The 14,990-nt window shown below is 58.0% G+C and overlaps 1 protein-coding gene across 2 annotated transcripts; it reads left to right on the top strand.

Moving 5' to 3' along the window:
• Positions 1 to 6,684: 6,684 nt before the first annotated feature.
• On the top strand, positions 6,685 to 14,962 carry DNAJB2 (DnaJ heat shock protein family (Hsp40) member B2). 2 transcript variants are annotated; one of them, XM_062192429.1, is made up of 9 exons: positions 6,688 to 6,892; positions 7,448 to 7,557; positions 8,543 to 8,596; positions 8,763 to 8,885; positions 10,247 to 10,339; positions 10,545 to 10,647; positions 10,772 to 10,842; positions 12,670 to 12,876; positions 14,018 to 14,962. In XM_062192429.1, exons 1-9 carry the CDS (start codon positions 6,828 to 6,830, stop codon positions 14,026 to 14,028), a joined length of 837 nt encoding a protein of 278 aa, XP_062048413.1. In that variant the 5' UTR covers positions 6,688 to 6,827; the 3' UTR covers positions 14,029 to 14,962. The 2 variants fall into 2 exon arrangements, with proteins under 2 accessions (XP_062048403.1, XP_062048413.1); XM_062192419.1 differs by lacking the exon at positions 14,018 to 14,962 and having other exon boundaries at positions 6,685 to 6,892; positions 12,670 to 13,127.
• The last annotated feature ends 28 nt before the right edge of the window (positions 14,963 to 14,990 follow it).

The following is a 14,990-nucleotide window of genomic DNA, read 5'->3' on the forward strand; positions in this document are numbered from 1 at the left end:
GAGGAGGTGGGCATGGATAGTGTGGATGGGGAGGGAGAGGAGGAGGAAGCACTGAGTATTACAGAGATTTTGTGTGTCTGCCCTAAATAAAATGCCTGGCTTATTGTCTCATACACGTCTTTTTCTCTTGGGGAAAACCAAAGGGGAAGGCACTCTCACTCACTCTCTCTCTGTCTCTCTCTTTCTCAGACTTATTGTATGTATTTACTTGAAAGGCAAAGTTACAGAAAGAGGAGGAGAGATTGAGATCTTCCATCTGCTGGTTCACTCCCTAAATGGCCACAACAGCCAGGGCTGGGCCACACCGAAGCCAGGAGCCAGGAGCTTCATCCGGGTCTCGCACATGGGTGCAGGGGCCCAAGCGCCTGGCTGTCCTCCACTGCTTTCTCAGGCACATTAGCAGGGAACACATTAGCAGAGCAGCCGGGACTCGAGCCAGTGCCCATATGGGATGCTGGCATTGCAGGTGGCAGCTTAATAAGCTATGCCACAGTGCTGGGACCCAGGAGGGCTTCTCTTCCATGGGAGACAGGAAGGCTGATGTCAGCCTGCATTCCCAGACGGCAGATCGAATGTCATATTTCAATTCCAGGAGGCACAGTGGGGGCCCAGGGGAATAAAACCAGGATGATGCAGCTGAATCAGTGACAGCTCAAAGCACCCTTGGGTGAGTGGCAGGCAAGGGAGTGGTAGCTTATTCACCAACTCAGCTCTTTCTTAACATTTTTAGTTATTTTATTTTATTTGAGAGACAGAGACAGACACACAGAGATCTTCCATCTGCCCGTCCAGGTCCTAAATGCCTGCAATGGCCGGGACTGGGCCAGGCTGAAGCCAGGAGCCAGGAACTCAATCTAGATCTCCCACGTGGGTGGCAGGGATCCAACTATTTGAGCCATCGCTTGCTGCTTCCCAAGCTGCACATTAGCCAGAAGCTGGAGTCAGAAGTGGCGCTGGGACTGGAACCCAGGCATATAATATGGGATGCCGCTACCCCGCTGAGCCAAACACCTGCCCATGGCTCTGCTGTTTTGTTGGTTAAAGCTTCACCCTCTCAAGCATGAGTGGGGCCATAGGGTCGACAGGAACCCCTGGGGGAGGCACTGTGAGGTGTGCAGGTGCAAAGTTGGTTGGAGCACACCCAGGGCTGCAGCAAAGCCTGTAGAGGTCAGGAGGAGCCAGGGGATTCAGAGCACCACCTGAGGGAGCCGATGCTCACTGGGCCGCCCTACAGTCTCAAAACTCGTCTTCTCCTAGCGGGGGCTTGGGCCATGGAGAACGCAGACACTGGTTTTTGAGGTGGGAGAGTGGCCAACGGCAGCAACAAGGAAAGAGTGACTAGGCTGAGGGGCTCATCGCCCACCTCCCAGGAATCTCCCTCAGCCGCTTTCTTTTAAAGACAAAGTATTAGGTACTGGTGTTGTGGCACAGCAGGTTAAGCTGCTGCCCGCCATGCCGGCATCCCATATCGGAGCAGCAGAAGCTGCTTCTGACTCAGCTAGCTCCCTGCTATTGAGCCTGGGAAAGCACAAAAGAGGGTCCCAGTACCTGGGCCGTTACCACCCACATGGGAGATCTGGATGGGGCGCCCCTCAAGACACTGCCTCTTCCAGCCTGCCAGGTCCCCAGTGCCTAGACGGTGACTCAGGTGCCCCAAGGGCAGGGTGTGGGTGACGCTTGGCACTCCTCTGCCCAGGCTCTGCTGTGGGTGGATCAGGATGAGGGACACAGACCCAGATTCTGGGCCTGAATCAGAGCAGAAGCTTCTGTGGGGTCAGATTGCAGGGCTATCAGTGCCCTTTGGAAAGGGTCCACTCACATCTTGTGGGAGGTGGGGTGAGGGCCTGGGAGAGACTAGGAGGGAGGATTCGAAGAGGGGTGGGATCTTCACCTGCCTGGGCATCCTGAGAGGCCGCCAGGTTCCCTGCCCGTGTGCTGTACCAGCCAACCCAGCTGGACTGCTACCTGGCTGTCTCCTTACAAGGCCTCCCAGTGAGCTATGCACCTGGCAGGCACTGGCAGGCTGGAGTTGGCCTGGCTGTGGGTGTGGGGAGGTGGCAACCCAGACCTCCTGGAGCAGCAGCTGGGAGCCCCACCCAGCCTGGCTCCTGGAGACTCCCTCAGTGCTGGGGAATGCTTTCATCCCTGACACTTCTAAAGCCAGGGTACAAGTCCCTCCTGCAGACAGACACAAGAGACCTTGGATTCCACCCAACACCTTTATTCTCTCGTCTCTGATGTGTCAGAAAAACGCTTACCACCAAAGCTGAGTCCCCAGCGTTTCCTGCGTGGGGAAGGCCACCCACCCCCTGCTTGCCACAGTGTTGCCATTCCTTTCGGCTGAGCTCATGGGCACGCACCCACCCAGCCCTGGGAGCACTCCCTCCTCCCGCGTCTCTAGCGCCTGCCTGCTGTCTGTCTCTATCACTTATCTGATGCTTGTCGTGGGCTGCCCTGTGTAGTAGTAGGTAGCTTCTTATCAATGTCCCATTTTTCCAACTGCATCTTTTAAGTTACAGATGCATTTAAACAGTTGTTAGGTGCGCATGCTTCAGAATTCAGAGGTACCAAAATGATACACCGGCAGCCAAATAGGTCTCTTGGGTGAGGAAAGGAAGGTAGAGAGAGGAGGTTCATGGATACAGGGGTGCAGTTGGGTGAGCCCAACAGCTTCTAAAGTTCTGTATCACAGTAGGATAACCATGGCTAGCAACGATTAATTGACTATTTCAAGATAGCCAATAGAGGGGCTTTTGAATGTTCCCAGCACAAAGGAAAGATATCTATCTGAAGTTACCACCTGGATCATCGCACATCGTAGACATCAATTGCAATGCCAAACAGTGCATCCCAAGTACATACAATCTGGAAATAAATAAAAGCAGTGATATATTAAGAAAAAAAGAGGAAAGTCTTCTTCATCTTGTTCTCCTCTTAAAAAAAAGATTTATTTTTTATTTGAAAGGCAGAGTCATAGGGGGAGAGAGAGAGAGAGAGAGAGAGGCCCGAAGCCACTGGATGGTGTACTATCACTTAGTCTGCTATCAACAGGTGTTAAGGTTGTTTCCAATGTTTTGCTATTAAAAAGAATGCTGCAGCCCTTGTGTATAATCCTTTGCACATATGCACAGCCATAAATTCCTATAAGTAAAACTCCAGGGTCAAAGGCTCTGTGCCCTTAATTTTGTTTAAAACCATATTGTTCCCCTTAATTAATTAATTTTTAAAAGATTTTATTTATTTGAAAGGCAGAGAGAGAGAGAGAGAGAGATCTATCTTCCATCTGCTGGTTCACTCCCCAAATGGCCACAAAGGTCAGGGCCCAAACCAGGAGCCAGGAGCTTCTTCTGTGTCTCCCATGTGGGTGACAGGGGCCCAAGCATTTAATCCACCTTCCACTGCTTTCTAGGCACATTAGCAGGGAGCTGAATTTGAAGTGGAGCAGCCAGGACTTGAACTGGCGCCCATATGGGATGCTGGCATCATCAGCGGTGGTCTTACCCACTGCAGCACAGCGCTGGCTCCCATATTGCTCCTTTTAGAAGTTACACAAATCACTCACCCTCCCACTGGGGCCGTAGGAGAAGGTCTGTGCTCACACCTTGGCTTAAACTTTCCCATCTTTGTCAATGAATCGCTAGGTGAAGCACAGTGTTTTGTTGCAGCTTTTGTTCGTACTTCTCTTGTTAGGAATGAGATTGAACATCTTTCCATTTGTTTAAAAAGCCAGTATTTCCTCTTCTGTGGACTGCGCCCTCTGCCCATTTAAAAAAATGTCTTGTATGGGGCTGGCCTTGTGGTGCAGCAGGTTGAACTGCTTTTTGGGACACCTATATTCTATGTCAGAATGCTGGTTCAAGTCCCAGCTACTCTACTTCTGATCCACTTCCTGCTAATGAGCCTGAGAAAGCAGTGGAAGATGGCCCAAGTGCTTGGGCCCTGCCACCTACATGGGAGACCAGGATGGAGTTCCTGGTTCATGCTTTCAGTCTGGTCCAGACCTAGCTGTTGCAGCCTTTTGGGGAGTAAACCAGTGGATGAAGGATCTCTCTTCTCTCTCTCTCTGTCTTTCAAATATAAATATATATATGTATATATATATATATATATATTTTTTTTGCAGGCAGAGTGGACAGTGAGAGAGAGAGACAGAGAGAAAGGTCTTCCTTTGCCGTTGGTTCACCCTCCAATGGCCGCCGTGGCCGGCGTGCTGCAGCCGGCGCACCGCGCTGATCCGAAGGCAGGAGCCAGGTACTTCTCGTGGTCTCCCATGGGTTGCAGGGCCCAAGCACTTGGGCCATCCTGCACTGCACTCCCGGGCCATAGCAGAGGGCTGGCCTGGAAAAGGGGCAACCGGGACAGAATCCGGCGCCCCGACCAGGACTAGAACCCAGTGTGCCGGTGCCGCAAGGTGGAGGATTAGCCTGTTGAGCCATGGCGCCGGCCATAAATAATCTTTTAAACACTGTATTTCTTGTCTTATTAATTTGTTGTATTTCTTTGAGAGTCAAGGAAATTAACCTCGTATCTATTACTTGTGCTCCATGTAACTTCCCTGGGTTGTCATTTGTCTGTGTCCCAACTAGGTTACCATCTCCTTGAGCACAGGGGTGGGCATCTAGGCCCTTTGTGTAATTAATAGAACACCACCCACGTGGCAGGGGCTAGAAGCTGTCTGTGGATACAGAAGTGAGAAGAAAAAGGCAGAGATTTGAAGATTTTGGAGCGAGTTAACCTGACCTACTCCTCCCTCTTATGCCAAGTCTCTGGGCCAATCAGGCCTCTTGCTGTAATCAGCAGAAGTACCTCTGTCGAATTTATAAAAGCAAAATACCTAATCTAACCTCTTGCTCCCTACCCTCAGCCCCCTCCCAAACAAGCAAGAAACAGGCAGGCACCAAGGGAAGCTGAGCAGCCAGGCTGGGGTCAAGGTCAGGGCACAGGGTCCCCTGTGCAGGAGACCCCCGGCCCTCTCCTGTGATGAGGACCCCGGCCCAGGCACTGAGGCTGATACTTCCCCCTCCAGACACTAGAGGTCGCTGCAGGCCCTCATGGCCACCACCAAGGCAGACCCGAATTCTCAATTGCCTGCGCTTTTCAGTGACCCGCTCCAGATTCAAAGTCCCAGTTGCAGCATCAGATTGGCAGCAACCTTAGAGCCGAGAAGTCTGGGAGAGCAAGCGCCAGGGCTTTGTAGCAAAGGGTGGCCTGCCTCCCATGAAGGGTCGATACCCTAGCTGGGGTGGCTATTCCTCAAGTGTAGGCGGCAGGTTCAGGTGATGGGCAGCCGGGAAACCCGGACCACCGGGCACCTCCTTGTCTCCTGTCGGCGGGCACAGGCCCTTCTCTTTGGTGAAGCATTCCCAGGTCACCCAGCCTGAACCACTGCTCCGGATGGCTGGAGCCGCTGCTGCTGGGGCCCACCAGGAAGCGGGGGGGGGGTGGGGGGGGGGGATGGGCTTGCGTTTAATCCTATCTACTCTGTACCACTGCGCCATTTGACTTTCAGACACCCTTAGGCGCTACTGATATTTGGGGAGACCACACTGAGCCCTCAGAGGTTTTCCCCTCTCCTGGCAGTGCCAGGTTGCAGATCTAGGTCTGTTTGCGAATTCTCGGGGTTTCTCAGTGGACTGTGTGGATGGACCGGTGCCTTATCAAGTTCAAGTTCTCGGAAAGTAAGGGATTGGGCCCCACTCTTCTCTCTGCAGCCTGGCAGCATCGAGTGCTCCACCACTGCTTGTGGATTTCTCTGGGTGGCATCGAGCGGGCCAGTTCTGGAAGGTTCCCTACCTCTCCCATGAGACCTGGACTCAGGAGTCATTTTGAGGTGTCACAGGCCTATCCAGGATCGGTTGAGCCAGAAAAACCCTAAATCGAACACCTTCCCTTTTAGGGTCCCCTGTGACCTCCCACCCCCTCCCCCAATGTGGCACACTTGTCAGGAGCTTTGCACCTGCTCATTGAATCTCCCAGCAGATCACTGTTAACCCTCACCAGTGCTTAAAAAGACACAACTCTCAGGCTGTGCTATTTACATTCTAGTGGGGGAGGTGAACGATAATCGAATAAGCCAGTGAATGCTAATTTGTGGCTCTGACAAGCATGAGGAAGCAGATGCCACGCGAGGTTATAAAAGGCAGCTCTGACCTACTCGGGCACAGGGCAGCCTCTTTTGAGGATCTGGAGCCCACGGAGGGGGAGGAATTGCACTCAGAGGCGGTGGCCTCCGGAACGAATAAGGGTCACGGAGCGTGTTCAGAGGCCAGCGACACGGGGACCCCGGGCCAGGCGGCCTGCAGGTCGGCCGCCCCTGCCCCTGTGCGGGTGCGACTGCGTCACGCCGGGATGGATCCCCAGGTCCCAGCTGGGGATGACGTCGTCCGGGTGCAGGCCCAAAATAGCCGGCTCCGCCCCCATCTCCCGGCAGCCCCTGCAGCGCCCTCCCCCGCCCGGGGTGACAGGCCGAGCCGCCCCTCTCCGGCTCTAGTAGCTTCCGTGCCGCTGACGCATGCTGGCGCGCACAGCGGGGCCGGCGCGTCCTACGCTGCGGCCGCGAGCCGGGCCGCCGCTGCCAGACGGTTCCCGGCGCGGGGCAGGGGCGGGGCGCCGCAGGAGGCCGGGGACCCCCGGCGGAGGAGGTGCGGCCGGGGCCCAGGGCCGGGCTGCGGGAGTCCGGGGGGCTCCGATAAGGCTGCGGGAGGGGGCGCCGTCGCCGGCCGCAGGCTGAGCGCCGCGGGCCCCGCTTCCGTCTCCTGCCGGGCCTCCGCCTGACGCCTTCTCGCCTGCAGCCCGGAGGAGGCCGGCCTGACGCCCGCCGAGTTGCCATGGCATCCTACTACGAGATTCTAGACGTGCCGCGGAGTGCGTCCGCTGACGACATCAAGAAGGCGTAAGTGCCGCGGCCGCGCTGCGGGCGCCTCTCCGCCCCTCTGTGACACCTGTAGACGTCTCAGGGCACCGGGGCCTTGGGAGGCATGGGGGCCGGCCTCTGAATGACACCGTAGGGAGAAAGGAGACCCCTGAAAGTAGGAGGGAGTCCGGAGTGGGAAGTTAGGGCCGGGGGCGGCCCGGTGGGTCCTGTCCGGAGGCCCTGCCCCGCCCCCCTCTCCACCCGAACCTCAGCTCCTAGGCGTGGGCTTTGCTTGGGAGAGCAGCGCAAAGGTGCCCGGCTCTACGCGGAGCAGGAGGGGCCACGGCTGCCCCAACCTTGGCCGCCCAGGTCCAGCGAGCCCCAGGGAGGGCTTAGGGCCGGAGCTGGCTCACCCTCGCGGAATCATGTGTGCGTCCCCGCAGTCCTAGCGCCAGCCGGAGAGAATCCCCTGAACTGCTCGCAGCACAGGCAGTGGGGCGAGGGCAGTGGCAGGCAAGCGGCTCCGCTCAGGGCCCTGGTGGGAAGTGTTGGCCTTTGTCCCTGACCCCTGCCCTCTGAACCCGCTCCCCGCAGGTACCGGCGGAAGGCTCTACAGTGGCACCCAGACAAGAACCCGGACAATAAGGAGTTTGCTGAGAAGAAGTTTAAGGAGGTGGCTGAAGCCTACGAAGTGCTCTCTGACAGTAAGGCCCGCGGGGTCAGGGCAGGGCCCAGTGCGTCCCCCCACCCACTCCGTGACCCATCTGGCTCCTTCCCAAAGCCACCATCACCATCTCCCCCAGGCCTGCTTCCGGCCTGGCCCCCTCCCACCAGCACAGCTCCACGTGTGTTCCGCAGGTGTGGTAGGGCCGCGAGGGGCCTGCCGAGGGGAGTGAAGTGGGGCAGGTGCCTCCTGGCAGGTGCTGGGGGTCTCATCTCCCTGAGTGCTCGCAGCCATGCTGCAAGGCAGCTTTACCCCTCCCGTGTTCCAGGCAGAGAAACAGGCTCTGAGAGGTGAACTCACTGGCTCCAGGTCATACAGAGCTGGAATAGGGATCCAGGTCTGTGCTTCACTCATTCAAGAAGTTTGCATCGAGTGCTGTTGGGGCCAGGCACTTGTGGGCGTCTGGGAAGCAGGGTGGTGGTGGTGGGGAGAGGACCAGCAGGCCCTGGCCTTGTCCTGTGGGGCTCTTCCTATCCTGGTCAGAGACGACTGACACAAGCCAAGTGGACCCTCAGCCAGGGCCGCAGATGGGAAGAGTGTTCCAAAGGAGAGTAGCAGGGCCGTGGGCTGTGGGGAGTCATGGGCACCTGGTCTGGGGACGGTGGGCACGGAAGTGCTGGAGGTGGCACTTAGGCTCAGCCCTGGTAAATAACATGGTGAAAACTAGCAAGTGTTTGCTACCGTGTGTCAGTCGCTGTGCGGAGCTGTCTGCCTGGATTATCTCATGTAGTCATGTAGTTCCTGCGGCGGCCCTGAGAGATAAGGGACTGATACCATGTCCGTCGTAGGGATGAGAAGGAGCCAGCTGTGGGAAGGGCTGAGCTGCTGCAGCCTGCCGCCCGTGGCCCCTGGACACCCTACCGCGCCCCCTGTGTCTGTCTCCCACAGTCCTTTGAGGGTCCTGGCCTGTGGGGGGGCGGCCGCCACCCAGAGCGGGGGAGAAATGATGTGATCTCTCTTTCCAGAGCACAAGCGGGAGATCTACGACCGCTATGGCCGGGAAGGGCTGGCGGGGGCAGGTAGGTGGAGAGGCGGGGCCCAGGACTGGAAGTGGGTCAGGGAGGAGAAGAGGGGAGGGCAGCTTCCTGCAGTAGGACGCTCCCTCCGAGGTGGCGTAGGTTGGAGCCCCTGGCTCGGGGCAGGATGCACACCCACAGTCCCCTGCTCATCCTGCCTCTCCTCCAGGAACCGGCCCGGCGCGGGCAGAGGCTGGCGCCGGAGGACCTGGCTTCGGCTTCACCTTCCGCAGCCCCGAGGAGGTCTTCCGGGAGTTCTTCGGGAGCGGAGACCCTTTTGCCGAGCTCTTTGGTGAGTGCCCGGCAGTCTCTGAGCGAGGCCTGCCCTCCATCCGCCTTAGGCAGGAGGGCGAGGGAAGCACCGCTGCACGGCAGATTCTGTGTCACGGGGGTGGGGCCAGTGAGAGCAGGACAGAGGCTCACACAGGCCGGCAGCCACGTGACCCTGCAGTGAGCCCTCACAGCCTGGCCTTAGCAAGGGACGGCAACAGTGACACATTGTTAGGCCGCCACAATAACAGCCGTGGAAGCACACTCGAAGCGTCACGTGACAATAGTAATAACATCACACCTAACAACAGCCCCTGTTGGGGGAATGATTAATACGTGCCAGGTACTTTATTTCCCCTAATCCTCGAGTGAACCCGGGGAGGGGGGTGATTTTAGTCCCTGTTTACAGACGAGAAAACTGAGGCACAAGTAACTTATTTAAAGTCACACGGCACGTGGCAGAGCCGGGACCCCTCGCCGTGGGTCCTGCCGATCTGTCTGAAGGAGCCACCTGCTCCCCCTCTCTTTCCTTCCCTCCCGCCCGTCCTTTACTCTAGTGGGACAGAATGATCCAGTGAGCATTTTCGTACGTAATATCAACAAGCAATGTAATGGGGCAGTGCTGTGGCGCAGTATGTCATCTACCACTTGGGATGCATGCATTTCATGTTGGAGCGCCCGGCTTGCGTCTTGGCTACCCTGCTCTTCTGATCCAGCTGCTGCGAACGTGCCTGGGAGGCAGCAAATGCTGTCCCCAGTACTTGGGTTCCTGCCACCCGTGTAGGAGACCTGGATCGAGTTCTGGCTCCTGGTTCTCTTTGACTGTCATGAACCAGCAGATGGCAGATCTCTCTCTTTCCCTCTCTCTCTGTCACTCTGTCTTGTTAATATTTTTAAAAGGAAATTTAACTTGTGAATGAACCCATGTAGAAATGGAAAGACAGGGGCAGGTGTTGGTTCAGTTAGGAAGGACACCACCTGGGATGCCTGCGTCCCACGGTGGAGCCCTGGCCCCACTTCCAACTCCAGCCTCCTGCTAATGCGTGTCCTGGAGGCAGCGGTGATGGTTCAAGTCCCTGCCACTCATGCAGGACACCTGGGCTGAGTTCCCAGCTCCTGGCTTGGGCCTGGCCCAGCCCTGGCTGCTGCAGACATCTGGGGGTGTGCACCAGCAGACGGAAAACCTGTCCCTGTCTTTGTGTCTGTCTTGCTGCCTTTCTAATTAAAAAAAAAAAAAAAAAAGTAAATTTTAAATGGGAGAACAAAACTAGAAATGCACCTGGCTGGGTAGCAGCTTCGATTTTCCGACTGAGAGGCAGCGTTTGCCCGTTTTTGGGGGCGGTCTCTAATGCAAGTGACTGCTAATCTGTCTTTTGGTTGCAGATGACCTGGGCCCCTTTGCGGAGCTTCAGAGCCGGGGTTCCCGACACTCCGGCCCCTTCTTTACCTTCTCCTCCTCCTTCCCTGGGCACTCTGGTAAGCGCCGTCCCTTCCCGGTTTTGCAGGCTCTGAGCCTGGCCCCCTTGGCGTCAGCTGTGGCTCCCCCAAGTCTGTGTGGGACCTGCCTCCAGGCTGCTCTGTGGGACGCCCCGCCGAGTCCCCTGGCGCTGGGTGACCGCAGCAGGCAGCGCGGGACCCCCAACTAACAGCCTCTCCTCCTCCTCCTCTGTCCCGACACCAGATTTCTCCTCCTCATCTTTCTCCTTCAGTCCCGGAGCGGGCGCTTTCCGCTCGGTTTCCACGTCTACCACCTTTGTGCAAGGACGCCGCATCACGACCCGCAGGTGAGGATTCCCGGGGCCGCCCAGGGAGGAGCAGGGTCCGGGCGTGAGGGCGTCGTGGGGGCTTGGGGCGGTGCCTGCAGGCAGCGCCTGCCGTGGGTTGACTGGACTCCGCTGCCTCCCACAGAATCATGGAGAACGGGCAGGAGCGAGTGGAAGTGGAGGAGGACGGGCAACTGAAGTCGGTCACGATCAACGGTGAGGAGCCGCTCTGCCCCCCAGTCCCTGAAGCCCCCGCCCCAGCACCCCTCTGTGAGCCCTCCCAGAGTCCGGAGGGAACAGCAGCCATGGACCCCCAGGGCAGGACCCGAGCTGGTGGTCCCGAGAAAGGCAGAGGGCTCTGAGAGCAGGCTGATTGCCAGCCTCATCAGTACAGTGCTGCACGTTTGCAAACGTTTCACTCTTGTTGGCTTGTTTAATGCTTATTTATAAGGAGAGAGAGAGAGAGAGAGAGAGAGAGAGAGAGATTTTCCATCCAGTGTTTCACTCTCCAAATACCTGCAATAGCTGGTATTTTTTTTAAAAGATATGTGATTGGATTGGCAACCATCCTAGATAGCACTTCACTGCGTGCTTCCTGTGAGAAATGTTTCCTTTTTAAAAGATTTATTTATTTGAAAGGCAAAGTTACAGAAAGGCAGAGGCAGAGGCAGAGAGAGAGAGATCTTCAATCCGCTGGTTCATTCCCCAAATGGCCTCAATGGCCGGAGCTGGGCTGATACGAAGCCAGGAGCCAGGAGCTTCTTCTGGGTCTCCTATGCAGGTGCAGGGGCCCAAGCACCTGGTCCATTGTCTGCTGCTTTCCCGGGCCATAGCAGAGCTGGATTGGAAATGGAGCAGCCAGGACTCAAACTGGTGCCCATATGGGATGCTGGTGCTGCAGGCCATGCTTACCCACTACGCCATAGTGCCGGCCCCGAGGAGCCTGGAACTTATTCCAGGTCTCCCACTGGGTCACAGAGACCCAAATACTTGAGCCGTCATCTCTGCCTTCCAGAGAGCACCAATAAGAGGAGGCCAGAATTGGAAGGGAGCCCAGACATAAACCTGGCCACTCTGACATGGGTGTGGGTGGCCCAAGTGTCGTAACTGCTTTCCCAAACACCTGCTCCACCCTGTACTCTTTTTAAAGCACTTCACATATATAATATCCCCTGTATTCTTTTTTTTTTTATTTAAAGATTTACTTATTGATTTGAAAGGTAGAGTTACAGAGAGAGAGAGAGGGAGAGAGAGCAGGCTTCTGTCTGCTGGTTCACTCCCCAAATGGCCACAATGACCAGGACTGGGCCAGGCTGAAGCCAGGAGCTTCATATGGGTCTCCTATGTGGGTGCAGGGGCCCAAGTACTTGGGCCATCTTCTGCTGCTTTCCCAGATGCGTCAGCAGAGAGCTGGATCAGAAGTGGAACAGCCAGGACTTGACTTGGACTGGGGGCCCCTATGGGATGCCAGCATCACAGGTGGCGACTGTTCCCCCTGTGCCACAATGCTGGCCCTCCCTGTATTATTAAAGAATCCGGGCAGGTGCTGGTTGCTTGGTTTTTAATCCAGGAGCCTGAGCTGTAGCGCAGCTAATTGGCCCTAACATCCAAGGACCCCAGGCCCAAGATTCTTCCCCGTCAAGTGATGGGTAAATCAGGATGCAGAATTCCTGGAGTGGCACGCTGCCACAGCAGCATGTCGCACAGGAGTCCCTGTGGCTAGCCTCCTGTGCCAGCTGATGCTGGGTGCCCTGTGTTGCGGGTCCTGGGCACGGGCTGTCTGATCCAGTCACCAGGACAGTGTCTGGACGTAGGCCCTCTCCTCATTGCCATTTCACAGGTGAGGAGGAGGCAGTGCAGGGAGGTTGAGTAGGTTGTCCGAGGACGGGGCTCCTGCCTGGTGGGGTCCTGACCCCTCCCTGTCGCATCATCACGGCCGCAGGTGCTGCAGGACTGCGTGGTCAGAGCCTTCAGTGCACGAGGAGGTCTGGCAGGATGCCCTGGCCTGGAATGAGGGTCTCATGGGGTCCCCGATTCTTGCAGGTGTCCCCGATGACCTGGCACTGGGCTTGGAGCTGAGCCGCCGGGAGCAGCAACAGTCCGTCCCCTCCAGGGCCGGGGGCCTGCACGTGCGGCAGACGCCTGCCTCCCGCCCCTCCGACAGTGACCTCTCTGAAGATGATGAGGACTTGCAGCTTGCCATGGCCTATAGCCTGTCTGAGATGGAGGCAGCTGGGAAGAAACCGGCAGGTGGGCGGGGGGAGCAGCAGCGGCAGGGGCGGCTCAAGGCCCACCACCAAGATGCAGGCAGGGCGGGCACCCAGGGGGGCGCGAGGGGTGACGCAGCAGAACGCAGTCCATCCCCGGAGGACAAAGCCTCTCGCTGCCTCATTCTCTGAGCCCCGGGCCCTCCGTCGCCTGACTGGGGTCTCGGCCGGGGGTCCGGCTCACTGTCAGGAGAGCCGAGAGGAGCCTGTCTCTGACTCCAGGCTCCCACTACGAGTTTCCCTCCCGAGGTCCTCCCCTCCTGCACTGCAGTGTGGATTTGGGATTTGCTGTGCTCAGCCTGGGGCTGATAGGTCCCTGGGTGACACCCAGGGAGGGGACTTCAGGACAGCGGAAGGGCCTGGGGAACTCAGAGGCCCCGATCGTCAGATGGGGAGCTTCTGAGATTTCTAATGGCCTGGGTGGGCCTTCTGCGCCCAGTCCTCTGCCACCCGTGTCGCTGGTGGTGTTGCCAAAGAAGGAGGGCTCGGCCCTCAGCCTGAGTCGGTTGCTCCCCCGCCGCAGTGCCGGCTGAGCGGCCGCCCGCTGTGCTGGTCCAGCCGCAGCCGCCCCTTGGCCCGCCGCGCAGTGTCGAGCTCTGACCGTCTCTGTTGCTTCCTTTCTGGTGTGCTTCTCCTCCCTCCCACTCTGTTCTCCGCAACGCCCCGCGGGCCGCATCGCTTGCTTTCACTGCCGTCTGGCTAGGACTCCCTTCTCCTTCCTTCCCGGAGAAGGCCTCAGTGTGCCGAGGAAGATGCTGGGGCCGGTGGGGCCGTGAGGTCATCTGGTGGGGGGCGGGGGGGCGCGCTGGGAGCGGGGCGTGGGAGTGGCTCAGCTGTCCAGGTCGGAACCAGAGTCCATTCCTCCCTTCCTCCTGCTGCCTCAGCCTGCCCTGGCCGTGGGACTAGGCAGAGGCGAGGCTGGCTAACCTGGGAGAGGTGGGATAGGGCCAAGGGGACCCAGGAGGGAGGCCTAGGCGGGGACTGTGCCCAGGACTGCCTCCCCACCATGCGTCAGGGCTCAGGGAGGGGCTGCGCAGCCAGCCCAGGTCTGCATGCTCAGCTCCATCCTCCATGGCTTGCTGCTGACCCTCTCTCCTGTCACCCCGCCCCCGCTCTCTCCCCAGATGTGTTCTGAGCTGGATGTCCGGGAGCCAGAGTCGCTGCACAGTTCCAACAGGACAGCGCCCTCCCCCATGTGCTGGGAGGGGACACTCCATTCCTCTCCCTCGCCCATGCTGAGTGTAGAGTTGGGGCCTGGGTAGCGGGTGGGCACCGGGAGGAGGCGTCAGTAGTCTATTTTAGCCTTGTGAACTCTGTTTCCTGGGTGTTAGCTGCTGTCTCTTGGGGACTACAAGTCCCAGAATGCAACGTGCCCGGCCTCATTTCTGATAAATCACGCTTGGGGGAAGCGGTGTGTGTTTGTGTGTGGATATGGAGCTGTGCATCTCGGGACGTGTAGTTCCAGCCCCAGCCAGCCCGTCGCTGGCTGTGAAAGGGGGAGATCTTGTCTTTTGATTTGCCCCCCGGCAGGGGTGGCAAGAACGTGGATGAACGGGGAATGACGCCAGCATCAGTTCCCCCGACACCTCTTGCTCAGCTCCGGGGTTGGAGTCGGGGTAAAGTTGGGCCCTCCAGCCTCTGGGAGAGGTTCTTGTCCTGTGAGTGGCCTGGGGCCCGAGGAACAAGCCAGGGCAAGCAGCGGGACTGGGCTTGCAGGCCTGGGCCCGGGAGTTGATGGGCGCGGGCTGGCAGAGCCGGGAAGGGAAGCTGTCCCCATGGGTGTGTGTGGCCGGGGGGGCCTGTGATGGGAGCTCCGGGCATGCTGCTGCTTGTATGGCTTTCTTTGGCCTCTGACCCTGCTGCCCATTCTTTTCTCTCCAACATCACAGCAAAGCCGCCTCTCCTCCTCCCTGCCTGGAGTGCCCAGTGGCTGGGGAGGGCGGGGGTGGGGACCTGGGCTGCCACCAACCCTTGTGACCTTGAGCCTCAGAGACCTATCAAAGCCAGCTGGGCTGAGCTCAGACACAGAGGGAGACACTGGAAATCAATAAAGTTGAGTTTTGACAGCTCGGTGGTATGCTGTGTCCCTGTCTTCCT

This window comes from Lepus europaeus, chromosome 1, assembly GCF_033115175.1.
Source record: "Lepus europaeus isolate LE1 chromosome 1, mLepTim1.pri, whole genome shotgun sequence".
NCBI lineage: Eukaryota > Metazoa > Chordata > Mammalia > Lagomorpha > Leporidae > Lepus > Lepus europaeus.

Bases quoted from the DNA above. Each gene is read 5' to 3' on its own strand.
- DNAJB2 (XM_062192419.1), top strand. From the start codon at position 6,828: ATGGCATCCTACTACGAGATTCTAGACGTGCCGCGGAGTGCGTCCGCT. The intron at 7,558-8,542 runs GTAAGGCCCGCG...CTCTCTTTCCAG, and splicing joins CTACGAAGTGCTCTCTGACA to AGCACAAGCGGGAGATCTAC. The intron at 10,843-12,669 runs GTGAGGAGCCGC...CGATTCTTGCAG, and splicing joins GAAGTCGGTCACGATCAACG to GTGTCCCCGATGACCTGGCA.